The sequence below is a fragment of the Lepidochelys kempii genome, chromosome 20 (assembly GCF_965140285.1).
Source record: "Lepidochelys kempii isolate rLepKem1 chromosome 20, rLepKem1.hap1, whole genome shotgun sequence".
In the NCBI taxonomy this organism is placed as follows: domain Eukaryota; kingdom Metazoa; phylum Chordata; order Testudines; family Cheloniidae; genus Lepidochelys; species Lepidochelys kempii.
In genome coordinates this window covers 3,895,436-3,923,355 of record NC_136399.1, presented here as the reverse complement: position 1 = coordinate 3,923,355, position 27,920 = coordinate 3,895,436, and the positions used below count along the sequence as shown (strand labels likewise).

At 66.1% G+C, this 27,920-nt stretch overlaps 1 protein-coding gene across 3 annotated transcripts; it reads right to left on the bottom strand.

The window, feature by feature from the left end:
• Positions 1–348: 348 nt before the first annotated feature.
• KIF5A (kinesin family member 5A) lies at positions 349–22,754 on the bottom strand. Of its 3 annotated transcripts, XM_078849499.1 has the most exons (30): positions 22,495–22,754; positions 18,409–18,496; positions 18,091–18,164; positions 17,818–17,922; positions 17,447–17,495; positions 17,144–17,199; positions 16,650–16,737; positions 16,280–16,404; positions 15,903–16,007; positions 14,887–15,035; positions 14,166–14,314; positions 13,461–13,636; positions 12,995–13,063; positions 12,679–12,885; positions 12,441–12,587; positions 11,506–11,694; positions 10,477–10,594; positions 10,322–10,389; positions 9,609–9,700; positions 9,372–9,473; positions 9,047–9,107; positions 8,877–8,948; positions 8,511–8,615; positions 7,132–7,152; positions 4,425–4,641; positions 3,942–4,083; positions 3,730–3,812; positions 3,323–3,350; positions 2,960–3,049; positions 349–2,045 (listed from the first exon to the last, which is right to left on the bottom strand). In XM_078849499.1, the coding sequence occupies exons 1-29, from the start codon at positions 22,621–22,623 to the stop codon at positions 2,971–2,973; spliced, it is 3,093 nt and encodes a 1,030-aa protein (XP_078705625.1). In that variant the 5' UTR covers positions 22,624–22,754; the 3' UTR covers positions 349–2,045; positions 2,960–2,970. The 3 variants fall into 3 exon arrangements, with proteins under 3 accessions (XP_078705625.1, XP_078705627.1, XP_078705626.1); XM_078849501.1 differs by lacking the exon at positions 8,877–8,948 and having other exon boundaries at positions 22,495–22,704; XM_078849500.1 differs by lacking the exon at positions 7,132–7,152 and having other exon boundaries at positions 22,495–22,702.
• Between the last annotated feature and the right edge of the window lie 5,166 nt (positions 22,755–27,920).

Below are 27,920 nucleotides of genomic sequence, written 5' to 3'. Positions count from 1 at the left end.
TTTTCTGGGCAGCAGGTTTCTTCCCTGCCCACCATACCACCTTCAGGAGAAAGCTTGCATGCCCAACACTAGGATGGAGGGAGAGATGTTATATTTCCCTACTCTTCAATTCTCAAAAGTCCCATGTCCAGCTTGTTCTCACCTCCCAGGCCAAGGCAGGATAACAGGCCCATGGGCCAGCGAAGGTTATTCCCATCCCTGCCTGATGTAGGAGCCCCCGTTGTGAACCATGCCGCTGTGTACAGTGCTGCACAAACACGAGACCAAAGGACGTTGCCTGCCCACAAGTTTCTTGCTTCTGTCTCATGCCCACTGCTCCCCCCACACACACACACAGACACCAGGGCGCTCGCTCATTCTCATCTCTTTATTGATTGATTTTTTTTAAACAAACACTTTTTACTCCAACATGCAACATTTTGGTGTGAGGTGAGCAGACGGGGGGTGCGGGTGGGCAGGGCCTGCGTGTTCCTGCCTCTCAGGAGCGGGGCAGAGTGACCCCGACGTAGGGCTGAGGGTGCGCCCGGCCCGCTCTGCTCTGGGCATATCAGCTGTGGCGATGGGAGAAGAGGGGACAGGGGAGGTGGTCTGCGTGCTTCCCTTTGGGACACACATACGCAAGCTAGAGGCGGCTGCCCTCCAGCCCAGCTACTCCGTGACACAGAAAAAAGACACCAACGTGGGTTTAGCAGCTTTGGTTTGTCCAGAACAGCACCGTGCAGGATGCCCGGGCCCCATAGGCTAAGCTGTATAATGGGCATCGTGGGGAGGGGCAAAGCCACACAAGTAGTTTTCACAACATTGGCAGTATCCCCCCATTTTATAGCACAGCATCTCTGCCCCCAAAGCACCCCACCTGCTAGCTCTGACGGGAGCCCCCCTCTCTCTGGAAGGCACCCAGAGGAGATGAGCAGTGTGCACCCCCACCCCCTCCTGGCTCAGTAGCCTGGTGAGTGAGGCTGAGGGGCACATAGGCTCCCAGAGGAGGAAGGAGCCCAGCTCAGACTGTGCCGGGAGGTGGGACCCTTCCTGGGGGCAGGATGCAGACTGCAGCCCAGGTACAGATCCCTGAGCCCTGCCCAGGAGGGACCCCTCACAGCACGAGAGCTGGGGCTCCCCGGCATCTCTGTTGAGCCTGCCCGGGGGACAAGGGCTCTCCAGGGGTTTGTCTGATGCTGGGCGAGGCCGGGGAGCAGCTGTCTCCCCAGCACGGCTGCGGTGGAAGGGACAGACGGCCACTCGGCAGCCGCTGCAGCGCCAAGTCCAGATGCCAGGCTGGGCTGGGGCAGTGCTGGCAGCTTGGGGTGCAGCAAGGGGGGTGGGCGCACTGTCATTGGGGGGACAGAGGGACGAGCCTGAGGCACTGACCTGGCCACGCTGCAGGGCCTCTTCCACCCCAGCGGCATGGCAGGCTGGGGGGGGCTCACCCCTTGAGATGAGAAAGCAGGCTCCCCGGACCTGGCAATGCGCCCCTGCTGCTGGCTACGCATAGGGCGCCCCCTGCTGGGGACACCTCTGTCTCAGCAGGTCCCAGTACAGCAGGGGAAGGGCAGCGCCTGGGGGTGCCATGGGCTCTGGGACCCCCAGGGCTAGGAGGGGGATGAAGGGATGTGGGGTGAAATGGCTAATACCCCCCTTTCCATGGGGTGCAGAGGAGCTGGTGTGCGGGGGGGGGGGTGGAGGGCACTCGTCCTGGGGCCTGGGTTCGATGCCAGACATTCCTCGTGGCGTCTGCTTAAGGCATTTTAAAATCAAGGTGGGTCGGGGCTGGGCCGGAGGGGCCACCGCACCAGCTCCTAGGCCGAGCCCGGGCAGAGCGCCAGACCCCAGGCAGGCCGAGCCCAGACCCGACGGGCGAGCTACGACATCAACGAGCTTGCAAGGACAGAGAGAGCGCGAGAGAGCGAGCGCAGCAGCTGGGAAACGACACAGGAGACGAGAGAGCAGGACAGTCAGACGCGCGGACGGACAGACGAGGGTTAGTAGAGAGGCCCGGGAAGCCAGAGAGCAGCATGCTGAGCAGAGGCCTCCAGCTCAGTTAGAAACTACAAGAGAAGAGGGGATGGGGTGAGATCTCAAGCCGCCCCGGACAGCAGGGACCTGCCCCGGGGCAAGCTTTGCTCACCCGCCAGCGCTGTGCCGGGCAGGGGTCCCGGCTTGACCTGGGGGCAGGAGGAGGAGGGGCTACCCCCCCCCAGCAGTTTTCACGGTAGAACCCCCAGGGCGACACACAATGGAGGAGGGTTAATGTGGGAGGCAGCAGGGGAAGGCACCCAAGGGTGCAAGCGCGATACTGGGGAGCTGGCAAGGCAGTGCCAGTGTGACACTGGGGGGCTCTAGGAAGGTGGTGCACGTGATACTGAAAGGCATTGGGGGGGCAGCAACAGTGCGACTGCAGGGGGGTGGGGGGCAGGTGCAATGGGGGTTGTTCTCCGGGAGGGTGCAGATAGCAAGGAGTCCCTAACAGGGGGAGAAGTGCAGGGGCAGAGGCCCACAGGGCAGGGCAGGGGGTGCAGGGGCAGAGGCCCACGGGGCAGGGCAGTCCCCAGCAGGGCAGGGAGGGACAGGGGCAGAGGCCCATGGGGCAGGGCAGCCCTCAGCAGGGCGGGTGGGGGGACAGGGGCAGAGGCCCATGGGGCAGGGCGGTCCCTGGCAGGGCGGAGGGTGCAGGGGCAGAGGCCCATGGGGCAGGGCGGTCCCTGGCAGGGCAGAGGGTGCAGGGGCAGAGGCCCATGGTGCAGGGCAGCCCTCAGCAGGGCGGGTGGGGGGCAGGGGCAGAGGCCCATGGGGCAGGGCGGTCCCTGGCAGGGCGGAGGGTGCAGGGGCAGAGGCCTGTGGCCAGGGTGGTACCCAGCAGAGCAGGGCAGGGGCAGAGGCTCATGGGGCAGTACCCGGCAGGGCAGATGCAGGGGCAGAGGCCCGCAGGGCAGGGCGGTACCTGGCAGAGCAGGGCACTCACCAGCTGCGCTATTAGCTGGCTGCTGTCTCCTGGTGGAGTGGGAACAGCTTAGCTTGTTCGTCAGCCTGGCAGCTGCAGGGCAGCTCACTTCTGCGGGCAGAGAGAGGGCTCAGCTCTGCCCCCCCCAGCTGTGCCCCGGGAGGCCCCTCCCCCTAGTGCCAACCCCCTTCCCAGACCAGAGCCTGGCTGCTCCAACCCGGGGCAGACGGCCTGAACCCAGGGCTGTCGGGCATGGACGACGCCCTCCCTGTGACACCCCTTGGCTGGGGGATGCCCGGTTCCAACCCCACCCTGTGTTTTGCTGGCCTCCCCCGGAGCCACACCCCAGCACCCCCCTCCCCCCGTGGGAGCCCCTGGCCTCACCTGTTATCGTTGATGTCTGTGGCGTTCCCTGCAGCCCGGAAGATACGGAAAGGAAAGTGCAGTGTCAGGGGGAGGCCCAGCCCCCGCACCATCCTGGCAGCCAGCTCCTGCATCCCCTGCCCTGCCAGTCCCTGAGGGTAGGGGCCCTGGGGTGCTCTCCCAGGACGGGCCCTGGCTATCAGCAGATCTCTGATGGGCTGCAAGTTCTGGTCCCCAGCAGATGGCCACCTCCGGCCCCGGCCCTCCCCAGCCTCAGCTGCCCGCTCCCTGGCAGCAGCCTCCACCCGGCCGTCCAGCCCAGCTGAAGCCGACACATCCGAAGGCTCCGTGCTCCCGGCTCCCCCCCGTCAGGATTTGCCCTTCTCCCCCCGGCGCCCCCCACCCCACGCAGGCTGGGCCCCTCTCACCGTTATCCACGCTCAGCTTCTGGTAGGGGGCCAGGGGGCCGCTGGAGGAGCCCGTGCCACTGCTGGACGAGGTGTTGGCAAAACTGAGCAAGGGGAGACCCAGACAGACAGAGCCGTCAGAACCGCAGCACGGACAGCCGCTCGCAGGGGGCCACGGCCCTGGGACCGGCAGCCCCTCTGCCGGAGGTCCCCCCCCCATCCCTGGCACTCACTAGGCGTCTGGGGCGGAGCCCTGCCCGTAGGCTGCCTGGTAGTTCTGGAAGAGGCTGTTGGTGTAGCTGACGCTGTCGGAGTTGCGGGCGCCGTAGGGGTTGGTGGGCGAGACCGGGTAGTGCCCCGGCCGCACCGGCTTGGCTGAAAGGGAGAAACCGCCACTGAATCAGGGCTCTTGGGAACCCCCCAGCTGTGCAGGCAGCGGGGCAGGCTGGGGGGAGGGCAAAGCCCCCAAAGAACAGGGGAGGTGGGGGTGGGTTACACCCTCAGCTCACACCATGCTGGCTTGAGGGTCCGGCGGTGCCCACCCCTCATGCCCTCCCCTGCCCACAGGACCACTCCCCATGGAGAAGGCCAATGCCCCAGGAGTCGCCAAGCCCCCTGTGGGCGTGGGGGGTCGGTGGCCCTGACGCTGGCAGCGCCCGCTCCTGTAGGACACGGGGCGGGGACCCCACTGCCCGGCCCCCCGGATGGGCGCTCACCGATCTGCGCCGAGTGGGTGCGCTTGGTGGAGTTCTTGTAACGCACGGCCTCCTTGATGCGGTCCACCTCCTGCTGGTAACGCCGCTTGTCCTTCATGGCCCCCTCCTTGGCCTCCCTCAGTGCACCCTCCAGGGCCTTAACTCGCTCAGCCGTAGCCCGAAGCCGCTTCTCCAGCTTAGGAAGCTCACAACGCAGATCTGCATTGTCACGAACCAGCTGGGGGCACCGGAGAGACAAGGGGGTGTCCGTGGAGGCAAGACAAGACCCCCTGAGCCCTCCCCCCCCGGCCCTACGTAGGGAGCCGCAGCACATCTCGCCCCATCTCCTGCACCCGTCCTGCCCCAGGGCCAGTGGCCTGCTTCAGGGAAAGGAGCCAGCACCCCCGCGCCCCAGCAGCGGGCTAAGGGGTCACCCGCCCTGGGGCAAGACCCCCACCCCATCAGTTTGGGGCTGGGGGGGGTTGCAGCCCCTCTCACTCCGTCTCTGGGATATGCTCATACACCCCTTGCTCCCAGGTCTGAAGCCCTCTAAGCTCTCAGCCTCAGCGCCCGCCTGTGGCAGGCAGTTCCACAGATCAATTAATCCCGTGCTACATCACTTGCACCAGGGAGTGATGGGGAACAGGGATTCCCACGCAGAGGGCTGTGGTGGGACCGGTGGCCCTAGGGTGGGGGCCTTGTAGAGGGCTGGTGGCTCCAGCAACCTGCCATCCTTCTTTCAGCCCTACTAGCATATTGAGTTCGGGACCCCTGGGGCGAGGGGGTCCAGTATGGGGCAGGGCACAGGGGTCATGCCCCCTATCTAGGAGCCTGGGGTGCCTCCCCATTGGTGCTCTCTCTCCAGTGCCCATGGAGACTTGGTCAAATTCGTGCCCCTTTCCTTGCCCCCCTCTCCTGCCTCCTTATGTGGAGCCAGGCTTGAGGCTGCATGGCGCAGGGCACACGTTGGCTGAAAGGCTGGAGAGCTGCAGGGCAGCTGGGTTGGCCCCACAGGGAGGTGGGGGGCAGGTGCCTACCATCTCCAGGCTGACCCCACACCCCCCAGCTCTGCCAGGCACAAGCCCCCAGCCCCAGGCAGGCCGTGCCGCCAGGCGTGTGGCATGCAGGCAGTAGCGGTGGGGCAGAGCAGAAGCAGAGCGCGTGGCAGAGGGGAGCATGGAAGCGGGAGGCAAGCTGCGCGGGATGGAGAGGGACGGTCGCCGTCTGGCACAGCCGCTGTGGGCGAGGGGCGGGCAAGAAAATGTTTGAGATCACACAGCAGAGAACGTAAGACCATAAGAATGGCCGTACGAGGTCAGACCACCTAGCCCCGTATCCTGTCTCCCAACAGTGGCCAGTGCCAGGTGCCCCAAAGGGAATGAACAGCACAGGGAATCATCAAGTGATCCATCCCCTGCTGCCCATTCCCAGCTTCTGGCAAACAGAGGCAAGTGGCGCTATCCCTGCCGATCCTGGCTAATAGCCATTAATGGACCTATCCTCCAGGAACTTCTCTAGTTCTTTTTTGAACCATGTTATAGTCTTGGCCTTCACAACATCCTCTAGCAAGGAGTTCCACAGTTTGACTGTGCGCTGTGTGAAGAAATACTTCCTTGTGTTTGTTTTAAACCTACTGTCTATAAAGTTCATTTGGTGACCCGCTAGTTCCTGTGTTTATCGGAAGGAGTAAATAACACTTCCTGATTTACTTTCTCCACACCAGTCATGATTTATAGACCTCTATCACATCCCCCCTTAGTCATCTCTTTTCCAAGCTGAAAAGTCCCAGTCTTATTAATCTCTTCTCATACGGAAGCCATTCCATACCCCTAATCATTTCCGTTGCCCTTTTCTGAACCTTTTCCAATTTCATTACATCTGTTTTGAGATGGGGTGACCACATCTGCACGCAGTATTCAAGGTGTGGACGTACCATGGATTTATAACGAGGCAACATGATATTTTCTGTTTTATTATCTATCCCTTTCTTAATGATGCCCGACATCCTGTTTGCTTTTTTGACTGCACGTTGTGTGGCTGTTTTCAGAGAACTATCCACAGTGACTCCAAGATCTCTTTCTTAACAGCTAATTTAGACCCCATCATTTTATAGGTATAGTTGGGATTACATTTTCCAACGTGCGTTACTTTGCATTTATCAACACCGAATTTCATCTGCCATTTTGTTGCCCAGCCACCCAGGTCTGAGAGATCCCTTTGTAGCTCTTCGCCATCTGCCTAGGACTTAACTGTCTTGAGTAGTTTTGTATCTGCAAATTTTGCCACCTCGCTGTTTACCCCTTTTCCCAGATCATTTATGGATAACGTTGAATAGGACTGGTCCCAATACAGACCCCTGAGGGACACCACCATTCACCTCTCCATTCTGAGGGCCCAGCCCGGCCTGCCTGAGGGGTGCCCATGGGGAGGGGGGCACAGACCCTCCCTATCCTGCATGGCCCATCCCGGGTGCTGCCCAAGCCCCCTGCCTCCTAGGGAACAGGGAGAAAGGGGCACTCAGGGATGCTGCCAGGGGAGGGAAAGTGCCCAGGCTCCTGACGGGCACTGTCCCTGGCACAGAGAGACTGTCCCAACTGCAGCTGGGAGAGGGGAGGTTTTCGGGAGGGAGGGGCCGCATCTGAACCCTCGAGTGAGCTCTGCAAACATTTCCTGCCCGCCCTGGCCCTGCCTGCCCGGCGAGAGAGCAGGCTTGGGGGGGGTACGGTACCTTGGAGACCCAGAGATCCAGCTAGGGAAAGGCAGCGAAAGGGGACACAGAGCAGTGACTCAACACCGCGCGGCACCTGGGGCAGCCCCCTGACCCCATCTGCCTCCCATGGGCCCCAGGGCATCGGGCAGGAGACTGGGAAGGGCTCCGTGGGCAGGGCCACAGCTCGGGGCAGGGGAAGCAGCCAGGTTATGCCCAGCCTGGGCAAGTGGCTGCATCCCCTCTCCCCCATGGCGCTATGCTACCCCCCCGCCCCGGGACTCAGCCCCTCGGGGGGCACAGGAAGGCGCCCCCTGCTGTGCAGCAGCAGCCTGACACCCCCACCCCCAGCGCAGGGATGTGGGGGGAACGGGACGCCAAGGCGCAAGGGGAGGGGGAGCTGGAGAGACACTGAGAATGGATGGAGACGGGCACAAGTCAGGGGTGGGGGGCAAAGAAGGGGGGCTAGGCAGGGCCAGATGGGGTGTGGGGGAAGGAGGGGGCTTGACAGGGGGAGGGAGAGGCCTAGGCAGGGGCTGACAGGGGTGGGGGTCAAGGCAGAGCTGGGAGGGGGTGCGGGGGAAAGCACGGCCAAAGCCCACATTCGCGCTCCCCGCTCTGGGATGCACTCCCCAGGCTCCGCCCCCCTGCACCCCAGTACCAGCCGGCCCAGGCTCTGCCCCACCACGCAGCATGTGCCAGACAGTCCCCCTGCCCCCCACCACTGGGGAGGGGCCGCTCATAGGGGAACAAGGTGGGGAGTGTTGCCTGATCTCCCCAGTGGGGCACCTCCTCCGCCCCAGAGCAGGGGAGGCGGGAAGAGCAGACTCAGCCCCCCCGGTGCCGAATGCATGACAGGTGTGATGAGTCTGGCGTTCTCAGCCCAGGTGCCATGGTGACGGTCACTCTAAGGCCCCAGGGTGGGGGGTGCCCCAGAGGAGACCGCTGCAGATGGCACTAGATGGGGTCAGGGCACTGGCAGCACTGTTGGGGGGCGGTGGCATGGATTTGGGGGGTCAGCCCAAGCTGGGCAGCAGAGGAGGGGGGCTCCGGGCTCAGGACAGGCATGGAGGTTCGTGAGCAGTGCACAACACACATGGATCAGAAAATAAAAACAGACGATGCCAATGGGGGGGTGGGGTCCTGTGACCTCCCTCCAGCCCCCCAACGGGCCCGCCCAGTGCCAGACAGTGGCACAGAGGGTACCCCCAGGGCAGAGGGCACATCCCCTGCCGGTCTGCACAACCCACTCGGTGCCCCTGGGCACCCCACTCACAGTGAGTGCCCCCCACCCCAGCCAGTTCCGGCTGAGCCCTCCCCACCTCTCCATGCTGGCTTTGTTCCAGCCCCCCACTCCCGCTCCGGCTGCCCCCCCGCAGGCGCTCGGCCCCTCCCCCTACCTGTTTGTGAACCTTTGTAAGCTGCTCCAGGTTGTTCTCAAGAAAGGAAATCTTCTGCTTCTGAGAATGGGCCCCCCCACTGTCCTCGGGTTCCATCTCTGCGCTCTGGGGGGCACAGGGAAGGGGGTACCGGGGTGAAGCATGGCCACAGCCACCCAGCTGGCAGGGGGGTGCTCTGTGGGGGAGGGAGGGGCTGGTACTGGCTCAGCGGGGCACAGGGCTGGGGAAGCCAGGATTGGCACCGGCCCAGGAAGGTTGGGGCAGGGCAGGACTGGGGCCGGGGGGCCTGGCACCGGCTGGGGGCGCAGGGCCGGGCTGGGGGCGCGGGGCCAGGGTCAGGCCTCAGCCAGGCTGGACTCCACTCACTTTCTTGACTCGAGTCGTGACGTCTTGAACGAAAAGCTTGCGCAGGTTGTGAAGGGTCTGGAGCTCCCGGGCCTGGGGCAGAGACGGACGGACAGAGCTAAGGTCAGGATAGGTTCCCCCCACACCGGCCCTTCCCACCCCCCAGCTCCGGGGAGCTCCCCAATACTTACGACAGTCTCCTCCAGCCCCTTGAGATCCTGCTTCGACTGCTCGTGGCGCTCGTACAGAAATCTGGGGAGAGGGGGCAGAGGAGACGGGGGGTCAGGCCCCACATTCCACCCCGGGGCTGGGGGGAGGGGGCGACCCTAGAGGGTGGAGCTGGTCCTGGGACTGGGGGGCCAAATTGGCCCCACGTGGGGTGGAATCTGAGCCCTGGTCCTGGGGAGAGCGGGACCGGGACCCAACCTCAGCCCCGGCCCGGGGGGAGCGGGGGTCTCAGTTCCAGGAGTGGGGGGTGGGCGTCACGGGGGCTGGGGGGGGGCAGGCGGGGCTCACGTCAGCTCCTGCAGTTTGGTGGTTTTCTCCTGCTCCTCGCTCTTGAGTTTCTCGTAGTCGGCCCGGAGCTGCTCCAGCTCCAGCTGCAGCTTCTGGTTCAGGCTGCGGCGGGACAGAGACAGACGCGGTCAGTGCCGGGGGCCCCCTCCGGCCCCCCTCGGTGCTGAGCCCCTGCCCGTCCGGGACACCCCCCACCCCACCCCCGCGGGCTGTCTGGAGGCCGGAGGGGTCACTCACTCCGTCAGCTCGTCGATGACCTTCTGCTTCTCGTTGATCTCGTCCCGCAGCCGGGCCAGCTGCTTGTGGTGGGCCTCGCGGTGCCCTTCCAGCTGCACCACAAGGGCCAGGGTTAGCGCCGGGCCCTGCCGGGGGCCCCGCAGCCCCCCCCAACCCACCCCAGGGGCCCCCGACTCCCCCACGGGGCTCCCCACCCTGCTCCGAGGGCCGCCCCATCCTGTCCTGGGGCCCCATATCCCCCGCACCGGGCCCCCCAGCCCGCCCTCGGGGCCCCCCCGACTGGGGGTCCTAGACTGCCTAACCAGGCTCGCTGCCCCCGCCCCGCCGAGCGGGCCCTAGCTTTCCCCCCCACAGGGCTCCCCATTCCCCCCCAGCCAGGGGCCCCAGATTCCTCACCGCCCCGCCGAGCGGGCCCTAGCTTTCCCCCCCACAGGGCTCCCCATTCCCCCCCAGCCAGGGGCCCCAGATTCCTCACCGCCCCGCCGAGCGGGCCCTAGCTTTCCCCCCCACAGGGCTCCCCATTCCCCCCCCAGCCAGGGGCCCCAGATTCCTCACCGCCCCGCCCCCCCACCCCGATATTCTGCTCCTCTGGGGAAGGATGAGGGGCGAAGGCAGGCGGGAGGAAGGGAGCCCCTTCCCCGGCACAGAGCCCCCTGCCATCCCCCCAGCAGAGGCCACCCCCCGAGAGCTCCGGCTCTGCCCGCCCCACACACCTTGACCTCGTCGGCGTCCTGGATCAGGTCCTGCTCCTGGTCCTTCCGGCCCGCCTCGTGCACGGTCTCTGCAGGGCCAGGAGCAGAGGGTTAGGGGGACCCCGGCACCCGCCCCACAGCCCCCTGCCCAGGCGGGGCGGGACCCCCACACGCACCTTGGGCCTGCAGCTTGGCCAGCTCCTCGCTCAGCGTGTCGTACGACTCCTCCAGGTGCCGCTTCTTCAGCTCCACACTATGCATATACTCGCTCAGCGACCGGATCTTGGCCTCGTGCTGCGGGGGAGCCGGGGGGCCCTGAGCTCGCGGGGGGCCCTGAGCTCGCGGGGGGCCCCGCGGCCCCATCATACCCACCTTGGTCCCATCACATCCGGCCCCACGGCCCCATCGCACCCGCCCTGGTCCCATCACATCCGGCCCCACGGCACGGCCCCCTCACACCCAGCCCCACGGCCCCCTCACACCCGCCCTCAGCCCCACAGCCCCCTCACACCCAGCCCCACGGCCCCATCGCACCTGCCCTCAGCCCCACGGCCCCCTCACACCCGGCCCCATCACACCCGCCCTCAGCCCCACGGCCCCATCACACCCAGCCCCACGGCCCCATCACACCCAGCCCCACGGCCCCGCGGCCCCATCACACCCGCCCTCAGCCCCATCACACCCGCCCTCAGCCCCGCGGCCCCACGACCCTGGTCCCATCATACCCGCCTTGGTCCCATCACATCCGGCCCCACGGCCCCATCGCACCCGCCCTCAGCCCCACGGCCCCCTCACACCCAGCCCCACGGCCCCCTCACACTCAGCCCCAAGGCCCCCTCACACCCAGCCCCACGGCCCCCTCACACCCAGCCCCACGGCCCCGCGGCCCCACGACCCTGGTCCCATCACACCCGCCCTGGTCCCATCACACCCAGCCCCACGGCCCCATCGCACCCGCCCTCAGCCCCACGGCCCCCTCACACCCAGCCCCATGGTCCCGGCCCCACCCCACGCACCCACAGCCCCATCACACCTGGCCCCAGCCCCAGGGCCTCATCACACCCGCCCCCGGCCCCATCACACCCGCCCTCAGCCCCGACCCCATCACACCCAGACCCTGCTCAGGGCCCAGCCCACGGCCCCTACCCCCGCCCCCCAGCAGGGCACCACCCCCATTCTGCCATCCCGCAGCTCCCGCCCCGCACCTGGGAGATGAGCAGCTGGCAGGCGGCCAGCTCCCGGCCCGTCACGGCCATCTTCCGCTGGCACTCGACCTGCAGCGCCTCCAGCTGGCGGCATCGCTTCACCACCCCCTTCACCTCCGCCTTGATCTTGCTGATGTAGAGCCGGGCGACCGTGAACTCCTCCTCGATGGCCCCGCTGATCTCCACCGGCTGGGGGGGCAGGGAGCTGAGAGCCGCCCCCGGCCCCCTCCCCGCACCCCCCTCCACGCCGTTCCCCTCCCCTCCCCCGTGCCCCCACCCCCACCCCGCTGAGAGCCAGCCCTGCCCCCATCCCCCTCCCCATACCTTGTCCCCCTCCCCGCACCCCGCTGAGAGCCGCCCCCTCCCCCCCGTCCCCCTCCCCCCCGTGCCCCTCCCCGCACCCCGCTGAGAGCCACCCCCTCCCCTACCCACCCATGTCCCTCCTGTCCCCCCACCCCAGCCCCCCACCCCAGCCCCCTCCCCGCACCCCCCTGAGAGCCGCCCCCGGCCCCCCCCCCACGCCATTCCCCTACCCTCCCCCGTGCCCCGACCCCCACCCCGCTGAGAGCCAGCCCTGCCCCCATCCCCCTCCCCATACCTTGTCCCCCTCCCCGCACCCCGCTGAGAGCCGCCCCCTCCCCCTCCCTCCACCCCGTCCCCCTACCCCCCCTGTGCCCCTCCCCGCACCCCGCTGAGAGCCACCCCCTCCCCCACCCACCCATGTCTCTCCTGTCCCCCCACCCCGTCCCCCACCCCACTGAGAGCTGCCCTCTGCCCCCTCCATCCCATCCCATCCCCCTTCCCCACTGACCTCCACTGGCTGGGGGGGGGGGAGCTGGGAGCCACCCTTTGCCTGTCCCACCCCACCAGTCCAGCCCTCCTTCACCCTCCCTCCCTGCTCAATCCTGCCCCTCCCCACCCCCGCCCCCTCTCACCAGCTTGATCTCCCCGTTGCCCACGATGACGCTGAACTCGCTCAGGTCCTTCATGAGCCCGTTGAGCACCTCGGCCACACGCTTGCGCTGGCGGGTGCCGAACTCCTGCAGGCGTTGCAGCTCCGTCTCCAGGGCCAGCAGGGTGCTCTGCCGGGGGAGCGCGGGTTAGCCCTGGATCAGGCCCCGGATCAGGGGCCCCCCCCCCAGCTCGATGCCCTTAGCGCCCCCCCCAGCTCACCACTTTCTGGGACAGCTCGTCCACCAGCAGCTGGTTCTGCTGCCCCTTCTCCTCGGCCTCCTGGGCCTTCTGGTCGTAGTTGAGGGCCAGCTCCTCCAGAGCCTGCAGCACCTCGCGCACCTCCTCCTTGGCCGAGTCGTTCTCCACCTGCAGCCGGCCCAGCTCCCGCTGCACCTTCTCGTTGTCCCCCCGCGTCGACACCAGCAGCTGGGGGCGGGGCACAGCCGGTCAGGCAGGGAGCCCCCGCCAGGAGAAGAGGGGGCTCCCCTGGGGTCCAGCCCCCCTCCCGCTCTCCGCCCCCCGCCCGGGCTCTCACCTCCTCCTGCTCCAGCATCTGCTGCGAGAGCTTCTCCATCAGCTGGCTCTGCTGGTTGATCTCGTCGTCCTGGGGGGGGGGGGGGAAGGAGGGTCAGAGCCACCCGCCCCACGGGCGCCCCCCGATCTGCTGCGCGGCACCCCTGGGCTCAGAGGGCAGAGAAGGGGCTGGAAACATGAGGTGTCGGGCGGGCTCTCTGGCCTGTACTGGCTGGCAGGTTCGCGGGGCGGGGTGCTGCGCCCAGAGAGGTCTGGGTCTTGGAAAGCCTGCAGTGGGAGGCCGGGGGGGCCCAGTGCACCCAGGGGTCTGTGTGCGCCCTGGCATCTCCCTGCGTGGGCGGGCGCTGCAGGAGGGGAGGGGGCACGGGGGGGGCAGCGGGCACGGGGGGGCAGCGGGCACTGGGGGGGGCAGCGGGCACTGGGGGGGGCAGCGGGCACTGGGGGGGGGCGGGGGAGTCCCGGCTGACCTTGTCGTCAAGCTGCTTGTACAGTTTGCGGATCTCCTCCTCGTACTTGCGCCGTTCCTCCTCGGAGATGCGGATGACGATGGACGAGGCGTTGTCGTTGACGGGCGTCTCGTCACAGGTGTCGGGCGCCGGCTTCTCCTCCTCGCCCAGCTGCTCCGTCTCTGGCACATTCTCCCCTGGGGGCGTGCGGGGGGGGGGCAGGGTAACCCCATGGAACCGAAACAGGGGACCCACCCACCAGCTCCCAGGGACAGCCAGAAACTCAGCCCTGGAGAACGAAGCTCCCTCCCCCACAGAACAGGGTGAGCTCCCCTCCCCACCCGGATGCCTGGGTCCCCCAACTGGGCCTCACCGTTCCTCCAGCAGCAGGGTCAGCTCCCCCTCCCCACCCGGATGCCTGGGTTCCCCGGCCCCGCCTCACCATTCCTCCAGTGGCTGAGTGAGCTCTCCCCATCCCCACCCGGACGCCTGGGTTCCCCGGCCCGGCCTCACCATTCCTCCAGTGGCTGAGTGAGCTCTCCCCATCCCCACCCGGACGCCTGGGTTCCCCGGCCCCGCCTCACCATTCCTCCAGTGGCTGAGTGAGCTCTCCCCATCCCCACCCGGACGCCTGGGTTCCCCGGCCCGGCCTCACCATTCCTCCAGCGGCTGAGTGAGCTCTCCCCCTCCCCACCCGGACGCCTGGGTTCCCCGGCCCGGCCTCACCATTCCTCCAGCGGCTCAGCTCAGCCTCCAGCTTCCCGATCGTCTCCTTCATCGTCTTGTTCTTCTCCTTCTCCTTCTCATACTTCTTCTTCCACTGCTCAGCCGTCAGCTCCAGGTTCACCGATGCGGTGTTCTTGATGGTCTTGGCCCTGGAGGGAAGGCAGGGGCGGCCCTTTCATATGGGGCCCACAAAACAGCCCTGCCCCCAACTCTCCTTTCTCCAGCGCTGCCTCCCGGGGCCAGAGCCCCCCAGGGAGTTGATCTCCCGGCCGCAATGATCCCTCCAGCTGGGGTTTCCCCTGAACTCCTCCTAGTGCCCCCCTTTGGTTCTCCAACCCCAACCCCGGCTCTGCCCGCTCCCTGAATCCGGAACACCCCGACGTGGGGAACCAAGCAACCCCAGCCCGGCCCTCAGCCTCTCCCGGCCCCTGCCCCGGCAGCTCCTGAGCAGATTTAGGGCCACTCCAGGCTCCCTTCCAGGTGGGGGGCCACGGTGATTCACAGTGCCAGAGCCCAGCACACACAGGTGGGTGGGGGAGTCGCACCAGGGGTAGCAGGAGGGCAGCGGGCGGCCCCACGGGGAGGAGGCCTGCGGGCCCAGCAAGCAGGGAGACCCCCGGGGGCAGCGGGGGACAGCATAGGGAGGGGCCTGCGGGCCCTGCCAGCGGGACACCGCCCCCGGGGTAGCAGGTGGCCAGGGCCGCTGGCGAGGTTCCTGTACCGTTGGCCGAACATGAGGGTGGACTTGGTCTCGGCGTCGTTGTAGCTGGAGGGTGAGCAGCAGATGAACATGGTCGTGCGGCAGTTCCCGCCCAGCGAGTCCTGCAGGATCCGCGTCATCTTGCTGTCCCGGTAGGGCACGTAGCTCTTCTGCAAGGGGCGCAGGAGGGGAGTTATGGGGGGGCGGTGCTGGGACGAAGCGGGAAGAGTTGGTAACAGTTTTTTTGACCCCGATGTGCTCCTGTTTCCCCTCCAAGGCATGGCTGCCCAGGTTGGGGGGGCGGGGGGAGGGAAACTGAAGCACGCCCAGGATTCATACAAAATAGTGACAGAAAATTCCCACTTTGGTTTTACCAGAGACCCAGCACTGGGCTTGGCCTCCTGGGGGGACAGGGGCTGAACGGCAGGGAAGGCGGAAAGCTGGGGGGCGTTGCTGCAGAGATCGGGAGACCCATCTCCTGGTGGCCGTGGGACTCGCCAGCCTGCAGAGCCCCCAGCCGGGCGTGTGGGTCACCAGCGACCGGCAGGCCTGGGCAGGTCTCCCCCAGTGGGCACAGCCACTCTCAGGCTGTGAGCAGTGGGAGTGATTCGCCCCTGACACCTTGGGTCACCCTGGAAGCATCATGGGGGCACCTCAGGGCAGCAGGGGTGCAGAGGGGGGTTATGGGAGGGTGCCCTGGGATGGGAGGGGCACCCTGGGGCACAGAGGGGCTGGGGGGGAGGGACGGGTGCCCTAGCGGGGAGGGATGCCCAGGGCAGAGGAGGGCTATGGGAGTGGCACCCTGGGGTGGGAGTGGCGCCCTGGGACACAGAGGGGCTGGGGGGAAGGATGGGTGCCCTGGGCACAAGAGGTAGCCAGGCTCAGGTCCCCCAGAGGAGGCGGGGAGAAAGGGGGGGAGCCTGTCAGGGTTGGACCGGAGAGGGAGACCCTGAACTCCAGCTCTGGGGTGGGGGGCAGGAGGATCCCCACCCCGAGGAGCCCTGGGGGGGGCCCAGCGGGGAGGGGGCATCTCTCACCGTCCCCTCCGCCAGGGCCGAGATGACGTTGCCCAGGGCCGACAGCGACTTGTTGATGTTCTTGGCCTCGTCCAGCACGGCCCCTTCAGCCCCCGTCTTGCTGACCTGTCGGCAGAGCGGGTGTCGGTTGCGGGGAGTGGGGGGGGGGCTCCCATCCCGCCACAGGACGTCGCCCTCCCAGAGGCGGGGAGCCATGGCGCACATGGGGTCTCGGCTGCAGGGATGAGCCAAGACCCCCGTGGGGGCAGGGCCTTCTCGCCCGGGACCCAGGTGTCTGGGCAGAGATTCCGAAGCTGGGTGGGGGATGTCCGAGCCCCTCCCGCCCCCGGACACTCTGCCCCTCCCTGCCCCCGCCACCCGCCCCCCGGCCTTGGCACCTTCTCGCTGCCAGCCAGGTCCACCAGGTAGAGCTTCCCGCTGAGCTTCTGCTCCGTCTCCATGTTCTCCTGCTTGATGTTGATGAGGAAGATGCTGTGGCTGCGGGAACTGTGCTCGTTCATGTCTGGGGGGAGACGCAGGGGTGGGAGGCCTGCCGGCACTGGCCCCCCGTGGGCACAGAGCCCCCCTGTCTCCCCTGGGCACAGAGCCCCCGCCCCGGGCACAGTGTCCAGCCATTGTCCAGCCTCGAGTCAGCAGGGCCCCAGCCCCCATCCGCTCGCCCAGCCCCCCCACTCCCCAGCCCTGGGGGCCGGGGCTGATGGGGACACCGGGACTGGACACCCCCCAGCCGGTGCCCCAGCTGCTCACTGGTGACGGCCACGTGCCGGTTGGATTTGCCCTCGTCGATCACATCCAGGATCTCCTCCGGGCTGGAGACAAAGCGCTCAGTGCAGCCCTGCCGGGGGAGCGGGGAGGGTCAGGCTCAGGTGGGGGGGCCCTCTCCCCCCACAGCCTCCCTCAGGGCAGCCCTCCCCCCAAGCCTCACACGGGGGGCCCTCACCCCCCCAGTCCCCACCCTCACAGCTTCGCACAGGGGGCTCCTCACCCCCCCAACCCCTCAGGACGGCCCTCCCTCACAGCCCCTCCTCACCCCCATCAGGCCCCTACCTCCCCACCTCACACTGGGGGCTGCTCACCCCACCCCACAGGGGTCCCCTGCTCTGCTCCCCCACCCCCCGGCTTCCTCCATGCAGCAGGGGATTCTCTTCCAACCCTCTGGCTGCTCCCTCAGTCCCCTTCCCCGCCCCTCCACAGCCCCCCACCTGCTTCCCCACACGAGGGGACCTCCCTCCCCCCCTCACCTTGACGTAGGGCACCCGGTTCTTGTCCTCATGCACCGACAGGTTGGTCTTGGTCACTGGGGAAAGAAAGGCCCAAGCTGGAATGGGGGGAGGGCCTGGGGCTGGGGGGACCGGAGAGGGGCCCCCCGGGCAGAGGGGGTTGGGGATCACATGGGGCCCCCAGCAGCACCCCCTGACCAGCTCCCCCAGCTCAGCCATTCAGGAAGCAGCAGTAGCAGCCCCCTCTGCACCCCACTTCTTGAGCCCCCCAGGGGGCAGCCCCATCTGTGTCTGCCCCGGCTCTCCTGGGGGGGCGTCACTCACCATCCAGCAGGTCCCGAATTTTGTCCAGGTAAATTTCAAAGTAGGAAACCTGAGAAAGACCAAGATGGAGCCACGTGAGCACAGACCAGGGCGGGGGGGGGGAGTGGGGAGGGGAATGAGCCCATAGGAACCCCCCCCGGGCCTCCCAGATCACCCCCTGCAGGTCCCCATAAACCTCCCCATCCTCTTCCACCCCAGAGATCCCCAGTGCTGCCCCCCACCCTGATCTGAGGCCCTCTTCAAATTCCCCCAGAGCCCCCCACCCACTCTCCCCCCATGGCTCTGATCCCCCATGACTCCCACCCCAGAGCCCCCCCGGACCCCCTCCCCCACAGCTCTGACCCCAGAGCCTGCCCCCGGCCCCCGCTCACCTTGATGTGGAACTCCAGGTTCTCGTCCATGGCGTAGATGTGGTTGAAGATGTCACGGGCGATGCGCGGGATGATGCCCATCAGCTGGGGGTCGTGCAGCTTCCCCTGAGGGCAAGGGGAGGGAGGGGGTCAGCCGTGGGGCCCAGTCTCCCTCCCAGCAGATTTTAGGAGAGGACAAGGGGCTAACTGAGCCCCTCCACCCCCACCCGCAGCACCAGCCCCTCGCCCCGGAGGGGGGGCATCACCCTGCCCTCCCAGCCCCGCCTGTCTCACCTCCATGGTGTGGGTCTTCCCCGATGATGTCTGCCCGTAGGCGAAGATGGTGCCATTATACCCGGCCAGCACATCTGCAAGAGAGAGGGGTAAATGAGAGCCCCCTCCCCGTGCCCCTCCCCTTTGCCCCCTCCTTCCCCCTGCCCCTTCCCCCCTTCCCCCCGCCCCTCCTCCCCTGCCCCCACCCCCTCCTCACTCCCACTGCCCCCAGCCCCTCCTCACCCTCCACCGCCCCCGGCAGCCTGGATCTGCCCCCCCCCATCCTCCCCCCACTGCTAAACTCCGCGCTGGGCTGCCCCCAGCCCCTCCCCTGCTCACCCTTGACGATCTGCATGGCGCAGGCATGGTACACCTGCTCCTGGGTGGTGTTGGGGGGGAAGACGCGGTCGAAAACGTAGGGCTTGCCCTGGGGGGAAGCAAACGGGGTGGGTCAGTCCCCAGGTAGAGACCCCCAGCCCCCGCCAGGCTGGCGCCACCCCATCCCCGCAATACAGAGGGTTCACCCCGTGGGCCCCCAGGCCGAGCCCGCCCCCCACCCCCCCCGCAGCCCGGCCTCCTGTGCTCGGGAAAGCAAGGAAATAATACCACAGTGCCAGCTTGCCCCCCCAGCTCTGCCGGTGCCCCTCACTCCCGACCCGCAGCCCCCTGCCCGCCCAGCCCTGGGCTCTCCCATAGAGAAGCCATCACAGAGGTTCCCCCTTGGGCCCCAGTGGGTGGGCACGGGAGACGTGTCTCCAATCCTCACCCCCCTCACCCCCCCCAGTTCGCTCTGGGCCCCCTCCCTCCCTGGCACTGAGGGGGTGAGGCTGAGTTGACTCGTGCTTCTCCCACTGCCAGGCCCAGCAGGGAGGCTCTTCCTCCCCTCCCCCCACCAAAGAGGCCAGGCCCGCGCCGGGAGCTGTCCAGGTGCTGGAGACGCCCCGGGCCAGGCCCAGGTCTGCCAAGACAGGACAGCAGCTTCCCAGATGGCATGGGGGGCAGGGCTGGGACCCCTGGGAGGGGGTTTGGGGACTGAAGAGCCAGGGGACTGACCGACTTCTTGGAGGGGCCAGACCCCACCCCCAGTTCAAGAGAGACATGGGACATTATCGATACAGGAGCTAGGCCCAGAGCTGGGCCCTTCACGCCTAACCCGCAGAGGGACTGTTCTTAATGTTCTCTCTGAATACTGTGTGGGTGCCTCGGTTTCTCCTAGGCATTTCTTCAGTATCTAGGTGGGGTGATAAGGGGGTGTGATTGTTTCAGAGCCCTAGAGGGCAACGGTATGCAGGGGTCTGTGCAGAGAATGGCCGACACCCTGTCTCCTGGGGACTGATGGCCTGGGCCCCTCCCCTGCAAGGTGCCAATTGAAGGGGTTGGAGAACAAAGAGATCAGGTGGCCTCCTGGCCCGGGAAAGGGACAAAGGCCAGAAGAGGGGCTGGAGGAGGTTTCAGTTTGGAGCTGGCTGGGGAAACGGAGGGAGGCCCAGAACCAGGGTCTGGGCTCCCCACCCCCCAAGAAGGACCTGACTGAGGGGACCTGTTTTCTGTACCTACAAGCTCTGTTTTGGACCACATTCCTGTCATCTAATAAACCTTCTGTTTTACTGACTGGCTGAGAGTCACGGTGAATGGCAGGAAGTGGAGGGTGCAGGGCCCTGACTTCCCCACACTCCGTGACACCCTGTTAGCCCAGCCCTGGGCTCCCCCCAGCTCTACCGGTGCCCCTCACTCCCAACCCGCAGCCCCATTAGCCCAGCCCTGGACTCTCCTGCCAATGCCCCTTTCTCCCGCAGCCTGGCTCACTCCGGGGCAGAGATGCCAACAAAGCCAAGCCCAGAGGAGAAGCGGCGACGCGTCCGAATGGGGAACTTGGCCAAGGCCCAGCAAACTCATCCCACTTGTGCCCTTGGAATGCAGCACAGACAGAGCAGCGCCGTACCCGCCCCCACGGAGGAGCCCTCTCCAAACACCCAGCCTAGCCCATGGCCCCCACTCCCCAGGCATTCATTCCTCCTGGAGCCCGGCCCCCCCAGACCTACGCAGGCCCTTCCTTATCCCCCCCGTATGGCTAAGAAACCCCTTACGCCCACGATGCCACAGGGGGGCAGGGGGAGCAGAGTATTTGTGCCACTCACTGGTCCGCCTGCAGCCCCGATACCCCAGAGCTAGGGTCCCCAGGACTCTCCAAAGCCAGCGGCTCCGGAACCACAACAAGCAAGGGAAAGGTTCAACCCAGGCCGGTGCTGGCAGCTGCCAGCGTGCCCCGTCCCTGCCAGGGCTCTGCAAACTGCCCAACACCTGGGCTGCAAGCCACAGACCCCTCCTCGCCCCCAGCCCACCTGGGGAACCGGGCCTAGAACCTGCGACCTTCAGCACCAACCCGCCGCGCCGAGCTCCAAAGCACTGGAACAGCTAGTCCCTTATGCATCCTTTAGGGGGCACCCACACCAGCCAGGACATTGGGGGGGCTGCCAGCCTGGCACTGACTCCCATCATGCACCTGGCCAGGGCTCAATAAATAATAACGAATCCACTCAGCCCCCTGCACCAGGTACCTGCACTGGCTTGTTATTGTAGGGTCACCTGCAGGGGCTGGCTTTTTGTTGGGAGGGCTGGATTGTCCTGTTCACACAGGCTGGGTTGTTATCGCAGGGGCTCCCAGAAGGGCTGGGTTTGTTATTGTAGGGTCTCCTGCGTGGGCTGCTTTGCCAGCGTGCGAGCTGCTGAGGATAAAGCCACCACAGACGGCCAGGCTCAGACGCTCCGGTGACAGGGGCTGTGTCACGGCTACGCGGCAGGGTGCCCAACCCCCCCCCGGCTCTCGGCTCCCCCCGGCCCACAATCTTGCCCCTGCAGGCGCAAAAGCCTCCTGCCCCACAGCTCCTGCCCCGGGGGTGGCCTCCCTGAACCCCCCGCCCCCTCCTCAGGCCCCATGCAAACCCCTGGGGGCCCTAAGTGCGACCCAGCAGCGAGCGGCGGGAGAGGGATCCCGCTAGTCACCAGACAAACTCATTAATCCGGGAGCCGCGGCCTAATCCCTGCCCAGAGAGAGATTCCCCTCCCCGGCTGCCAGCGCGGCCCCCGGCGCGCTCCCTGGGCTCCGGCGGGCTCTCCACGCCCCCACCCCCCCCCGGCCGTTCCCCAGCCTCAGACGGGAAGGAGACCAGGAGATGGGGGGAGGGGAATGACCGTTCTGTTGTTGTCTGGAGCCGGGCACAATGTGGGGGGGGGGGGCCTGCAGGGCTGACAGAGCCATGCGTCCGGCGGGTGGCATCGCTGCTGGGCGCGTGGACGGGCAGGAAAGGGCCTTTAGGCCGGGAGGAGAAAAGTGCAGGCATCTTGGCACAGATGCCCCCCAGCTCCCGGTCAGACGGCAAAGGGGGGGCTGGGGTGCGAGAGAGCCAGACCGGGGGACGCAGCGTGGTCTAGTGGCTACAGCACTTAACTGGGACACAGGACAGCTGGGCTCTGGCCCTGGGTTCCCCTCCCCTGCTGGGTGACTCAGTTTCCCTTTCAACCTCTTGTCTACTTAGCCTGGGAGCTCTGGGAGGCAGGGACGGTCTGTCTCTGGAGCGCCTGGTGCGACGGGGGCCCCTGATCTCGGTCCCCGGCGTGAAGGGCCCCCCCATCTCAGCTGGAGCGTCAGCCCAGGTTACACCCACGACCCTCGCTCTTGGCTAAAGCAAGGGGCTGATTTTGACAACCCCACCCGGGGGCCCCCGCGCCCTGCCCTCGCCCGCTCTCTCCCCGAGGCCGGGACCCCAGGCTCCTCGACCCCCCAGCCAGGCGGGCAGCTGCGGAGAGAGCGCGTCAGGGGCGCGGATGCCTTGAAGTAAACAACCTGCAGCCCACGGCGGGACCTGCACCATCTGCTCCTCCCCCCCCGCCCCGCAGGGGCACCGGGGCAAGCTGGCATCGCCAGGCCCCGAGCCTGTCCGAGCAGGGCGGGGCGTTCACCTTTCACCCTCGCAAGGTCGGGGGGGGGGGGCGGGAGGTGGCGGCTTTGCAGGCTAGGGACAGACAGACGGACAGATGGTGGGGGAGGGGAAATGAGCCAGCTGGAGGGTCTGCATGCAAAGGGGGGGGGGTCCCCATCCCGGGGGGGAGGGAAGCCAGGGATTTTCTATGGGTCACACACCAGTAGCCAAATGCCCAGCCCTGCTGGCCACACCCAGTTGCCTCGGCTGGGATGGAGGATCCGCAATACAGCCTCCCCCCCCCGCCCCCGCTCTTGGGAGCCCATCTCCCGGCAGCCGCAGAGTTCGCGGGGGCTGGGGGGACCCCCCCAACCCCCCAGCTCTTTGTGCGCTGGGCACGGGGGGCCCCTTTCCCCCCGGCCGGGCAGCCCGGGGCCGATGCCGCAGCGGGGAGGAGGGGAGTTTGGGGGGGGGGGGGCCCGCACCGGCGGGGGGGGGCACTTACCCCGAGGATGACGCTGTCGTCCCCTTGGAAGAGGGGGATGAATTTGTCCCCCCGCAGGATCTCCGCCTGGTTCAGGGGCCGGAATCGGCAGAGCACCTTGATGCTGCATTCCGTGCTGGGCTCGGCCATGCTGGGCGCTGGGCCGGGGGGGGCTGGGCTGGCAATGGGGGGGGGCGCTGGGCTGGCAATGGGGGGGGCGCTGGGCCGGGGGGCGCAGGGCCGGGGATTCTGGGCTGGCGCTGGGATGGGGGGTCGCTGGGATGGGGGGCGCTGGGCGGGCACGGGGGGGGGTCGCTGGGATGGGGGGGCGCTGGGCGGGCACGGGGGGGGGCGCTGGGATGGGGGGGCGCTGGGCGGGCACGGGGGGGGTCGCTGGGATGGGGGGGCGCTGGGGTCCCTGCTGGGTCTCTGCCTGCAGCCCGGGCTGCGCGGGGCGGGTGCTGGGGGCGCAGCTGCTGGAGACGCTCCCGCTGGTCCGGCCTCGCCTCGCCCGTGTGAGCCGCGCCGGGTCCCGCTCCTGCGCCAGCCCCCGGCCCCGGCGCCCGCCGCAAGCACCGGGCTGGGCTTAGCCACGGCGCCAGCCCTTAAGGTGGAGCGGCCCGGATCGCTTAAGGTGGCGGGGCCCGGCTGGGAGCCAGCAGGCCGGGGGAGGGGTCCCTGGAGCCAGGCCCGCGCCCCCTGCCCGGGTCCCGGCCCCAGGCTCCTGCCCGCCTCCGTGCCTTTGTCCCCAAACCGCTGGGTCCTGAGGGCCAGGCTGAGGAAAGGGCCCCCAGCCCGGTGCCTGCGTTAGGGGGGGTCTTGGGCGCTGGGCATCATCTGCTGAGACTGGCAACCTGCTGGGGGAACCAGCCCCAGACCCATGGTGGGGATGGAGAAAACAGAGAGAGGGCGAGCGACTCGCCCACTAGCACCCAGTGAACCCAGGAGTCCTGGCTCCCAGCCCCCTACTCTGACCACTGGACTGCACTCCCCTTCCAGAGCTGGGGAAGAGAACCCAGGAGTCCTGGCTCCCAGCCCCTGCTCTAACCACTGGACCCCACTCCTCTCTCAGAGCTGGGGAGAGAACCCAGGAGTCCTGGCTCCCAGCCCCCTGCTCTAACCACTGGACCCCACTCCCCTTCCCAGAACTGGGGAGAGAACCCGGGAGTCCTGGCTCCCAGCCCCCTGCTCTAACCACTGGACCTCACTCCCCTCCCAGAGCTGGGGAGAGAACCCAGGAGTCCTGGCTCCCAGCCCCCTACTCTAACCCCTGGACCCCACTCCCCTCCCAGAGCTGGGGAGAGAACCCAGGAGTCCTGGCTCCCAGCCCCCTGCTCTAACCACTGGACCCCACTCCCCTTCCCAGAACTGGGGAGAGAACCCAGGAGTCCTGACTCTACCTGGACTCTAACCAGCAGACCCACCTTCCCTTGATCCCATGGTGTCCCATTGCTGGGGGGGGCTGAGCTCAGAAGGGGGGCCTGGGAACGAGATGCCCGTGTCAGATGGGGCCAGGGCACAAGGGAGCCACACAGCCCTGGTGGGGTTTTTGGGCACCCACAGGCCACAGCCAGCCCTTCCTCTCTGCTCCTGGCCTCAGGCGCCAGGGCAACCCGGTGAGTGCCAAAGGAGGCCATCAGTGCCCAGCGGGTCCCGCCATCTGGAGGTGCTTGAGCCGGCTGGACGTTCCTCAGCTCAGGGCAGGGGTCACCCGGAGACATTCTCCAGACTGTGCTGTCCAGGTGCTCCGATGATCAAATGGTCCCTTGCAGCCTTACACGCTCCATGAGCCCCAAGAATCCCCCTCTGTGCCAGCTGATGCTGCCGGCCGGGCAGGGGTTGACTTTGCTGGAGCAGTGCCGAGGACCTGTCCCCTTTGCATTTGGACGCCCCCCTCCCTTGTTTAGCTGCTGTTTTAAGGGAGACAAAGGGCGGAGGAAGCCAAATTCCAGGTCTGAAGCCTGAGGCTGGTCTCAGAACCGCAGCTGGGCCCGGACACAGCCATGAGAGCAGCCTCCGGTCTGGTCCTTCTCAGTGGCTGCTTCCTTGTGAGCACCTGGCCGAACAGGGGCTGAGGGCCTTGGAAAAACGTGGGGCCTCATGTACGCGTGTGTGTGGGCATGCGTGTGGGCATGCGTGTGTCTGCACATGTGAACTTGCGTGTGCACGCAGTGTGTGCATTCACATGTCTGTGTCGGCTTGTGTGTCTCATGTGTAGGCTCAGATGAGGTACAGTTCTTCGGGGGAGTTCAAAGAGGAGCAATAAGGATGACCGGGGGCCAGAGGGATTCCTTTACGGGCAGGGGTTAGAGGAGAGGAATGCGTGTAACTTGGCCACATGACAGCTAAAGGGGCACATTAGGGAGGAGGGATGGTCCAGTGGGTCAGGAGACCTGGATTCAGTTCCCTGCTTCATCACGTACAAGTCATGTAGCCGTTCCATGCCTCAGTTTCCCCATCTGTACAATGAGGATAAGAGTCCTGCCCTGCCTCTCAGGGGCATGTGGATTGAGCTTCAGATACCGTGGGAAGAGGGTCAATGTACCTTCCCTATACAAGGCACAGGACAATCCGCTAAGGGGGGCCAAGAGATTATCATTAAGAATAAAGGGGCGGAATTAAGACAGGGAACCTTTGCCCCCTGCCAGACATATCAGAACACTCCCACAAGAGTGGGGGGCAGGTGGAAGCCCCATCGTTAGCTTAGACCATTTATTTATTTATAATTGCAATAAGACTTAAAGGGCCCCAAGTAGAACACAGTCCTGGACAGACACAGTCCCTGCCTTGCCAAGTGTATAATCTAACTAGGGCGGGGGGGAGGGGAAACTGAGGCACAGAGCGGGGAAATGACTTGCACAGGGTGTCTGTGATGAAGCAGGGAATTGAATCCAGGTGTCCTGAGCCCCAGTCCAGTGCTCTATCCACTAGAACATGCTGCCTCCCATTTAGCGTTCTCCTTGGGAGAATGCTAATGCCTTCCATTAGCTCATAGGTCTTTTACTCTGAAATGAAACCCCTCTGAGCCCGTCAGTAAAGGGTGTCGCCGGCCTGCGGGATATGGGGACCCAGCAAGCTACACTGCACCCTGGCATCCCCGCTGTATCCTCTTACTGGAAGCCGGGTGGGGAAGCTGCAGGAATCCGAGTCACGCTGAAACCTGAGGAAGCAGCAGCTAGATTACGGGGCAGGCCCTGAGTCAGAGCTGCAAAACCTGCAAGGAAGTGGAGCTCCCAGGGGAGCTGAGCTGAGCTGGATGCTGCATGTGGGTAGAGGCTTGGCTTGGGGGTCACCCAGTGGATCTGCCACTTACAGGCCCCATGGGGGTCTGGGTTTGAGTCTCAAGGGCTGTGACATGCGGGAGGCGTGAAGATGCTGAGTCACTTTCATGGCTCTCTTTGTCAGTTTTATGCTGGGGCAACATGGGGGCCCGGAGGAAGTCAGAGGTGCGGATGGGAATCAGTCTGCAAAAAGGCAGGAAAGCGGGGCTCTGCATTGCAACCTCTACGCAGCTGTGGGAGGAATGTGTAGGGAGCTGGTGGTCTGAACTCCCACTTCTAGCAGCTTCTGCACTTCACCTCACTGCTTTGGCTTGGTACAGTCCAGCTCCCTCTGCCCCCATCCCAGGCCCCGCTGCCTGGTGGAGAGAGAGGGGACCAGATTGTTCTTTGTTTGCTTTCTAATATTGCAAGGCACTCCGGCACCACTGCAGGGGGTGGGGGGCAGGGGGTACAGTGCAAAAAAACCTGGAGTGAAAGAGGTCAGGGAGATTAGATTTGGGATCAAAAGGAACCAGCTGGAAAAGTCTTCCCTTCGGCTACAAAAGCAAGCAATGAAGTAACCCCCACCCGCCTTGTGGCAGAGGGAAGGGTACCGGGCAAATGGGAGCGCAGATACCACAATGATTAGATGTGGATAGATAGATAGATGAGATGGGGGAGGTATGGGATAGACAGATTTGGGGTGGAGAGATGAGATAGATTTTGCCCCGGGACTGGCAGCAAGAGCTTGATGTCCAAAGAAGCAGAGCCCTGAGAACCCCAGTTGCAATCCGTGGGAGCCGCAGATGCAGAGTACAGCTGAGAATGGGGTGCTGAGACCCACGGCGGGTACAATACCCGGCCCAGGCAGGCCTCTCTGAAGGCCCCGGTTCGAAGGCAGGCTCAGCCCCCTCTCCTCCACCCAGGCCCAGCACGGCAGCAGCTGGCAGCCTGGCACAATGACTGTCTCTGTAGGGGCCAGGCTGGGAGATGATGCCACTGGCTCCAGAGTCAGTTTGGTGTAACAGGGTTTGGGGTGTTTTTCTGGGGGGAGGAAGGAGAGAACGGGGCCTTTGCAGGCGCCCCAGTGCCACGGCTGCTATTGCCCGGGGGGGCATCCCAATAAAGCTTCAGTGTGGGTGGTACTGAGCCCCACTTACACGGTGGTTCTCAGGGTGTGAATGCAGCCGCATTTCCCCCAGGCCCTGACAGCCTCCCCAGTCCCAATCTCCACCCCCGCACTGCCGCCCCCTCCTCAGATCCACCTCATGGCCCTTCTCCAGCCAGCCCGGCCCAACCCCGGCCCATGCCAATCGCAGACCCCACATATATCCCAGCCCACAATCCTTTCCCAACCCCCCACTCTACACTCCCCAGCCCCACACCAACTTTGTTTCCTCTGCGCCTCATGGCCACCCTCCCCACACAGTCAAACTTTCTTTCCTAGCCCCACCTAATGCCCCTAAACCTTCTCCCCACCCCAACACCCCGCTTCCAAATACTGCACCTGTTACAGACCCCCTCCCCAAATCCTCCCTACACTATATACCCCCACCCCTCCCCACCCAAACATACCTGTATCCCCAACCCACATGGCCCACACCCCCCTCTCCAGCCCTACACCAGCCCCATGGACCCTCCTCCAGCCCCACATACCCCATTCAGCCCCACATCTCCCCCTCCCCACCCTACACCCCAGCCCCACATCTCCCCCTCCCCACCCTACACCCTAGCCCCACATCTCCCTATCTCCAGCCTCACAGCCCCAGCATCTCCCCCTCCAGCGCCACACCCCAGCCCCACATATCCCCCTCTCCAGCCTCACACCCCAGCCCCACATACCCCCCTACAGCCCCACACCCCAGCCCCACATCTCCCCCTCTCCAGCCTCACACCCCAGCCCCACATACCCCCCTACAGCCCCACATCTCCCCCTCTCCAGCCTCACACCCCAGCCCCACATACCCCCTACAGCCCCACACCCCAGCCCCACTTCTCCCTATCTCCAGCCTCACACCCCAGCCCCACATCTCCCCCTCCCCACCCTACACCCTAGCCCCACAGCTCCCCATCTACAGCCTCACAGCCCCAGCCCCACGTCTCCCTCCTCCAGCCCCACATCCGCCCCCAGACTACAACTCCCAGGCTGCCCCGCGCGGCCAGGATCTCGTCGGCCCCCGCCCTCCC

Excerpts from the sequence above, each read along its gene's own strand:
- KIF5A (XM_078849499.1), bottom strand. The coding sequence starts at position 22,623 with ATGGCCGAGCCCAGCACGGAATGCAGCATCAAGGTGCTCTGCCGATTC. Across the intron at positions 18,165-18,408 it reads CGCCATGCAGATCGTCAAGG|ATGTGCTGGCCGGGTATAAT; the intron begins GTGAGCAGGGGA and ends TCTCTCTTGCAG. Across the intron at positions 10,595-11,505 it reads GCCAGCTGCTCATCTCCCAG|CACGAGGCCAAGATCCGGTC; the intron begins GTGCGGGGCGGG and ends GCTCCCCCGCAG.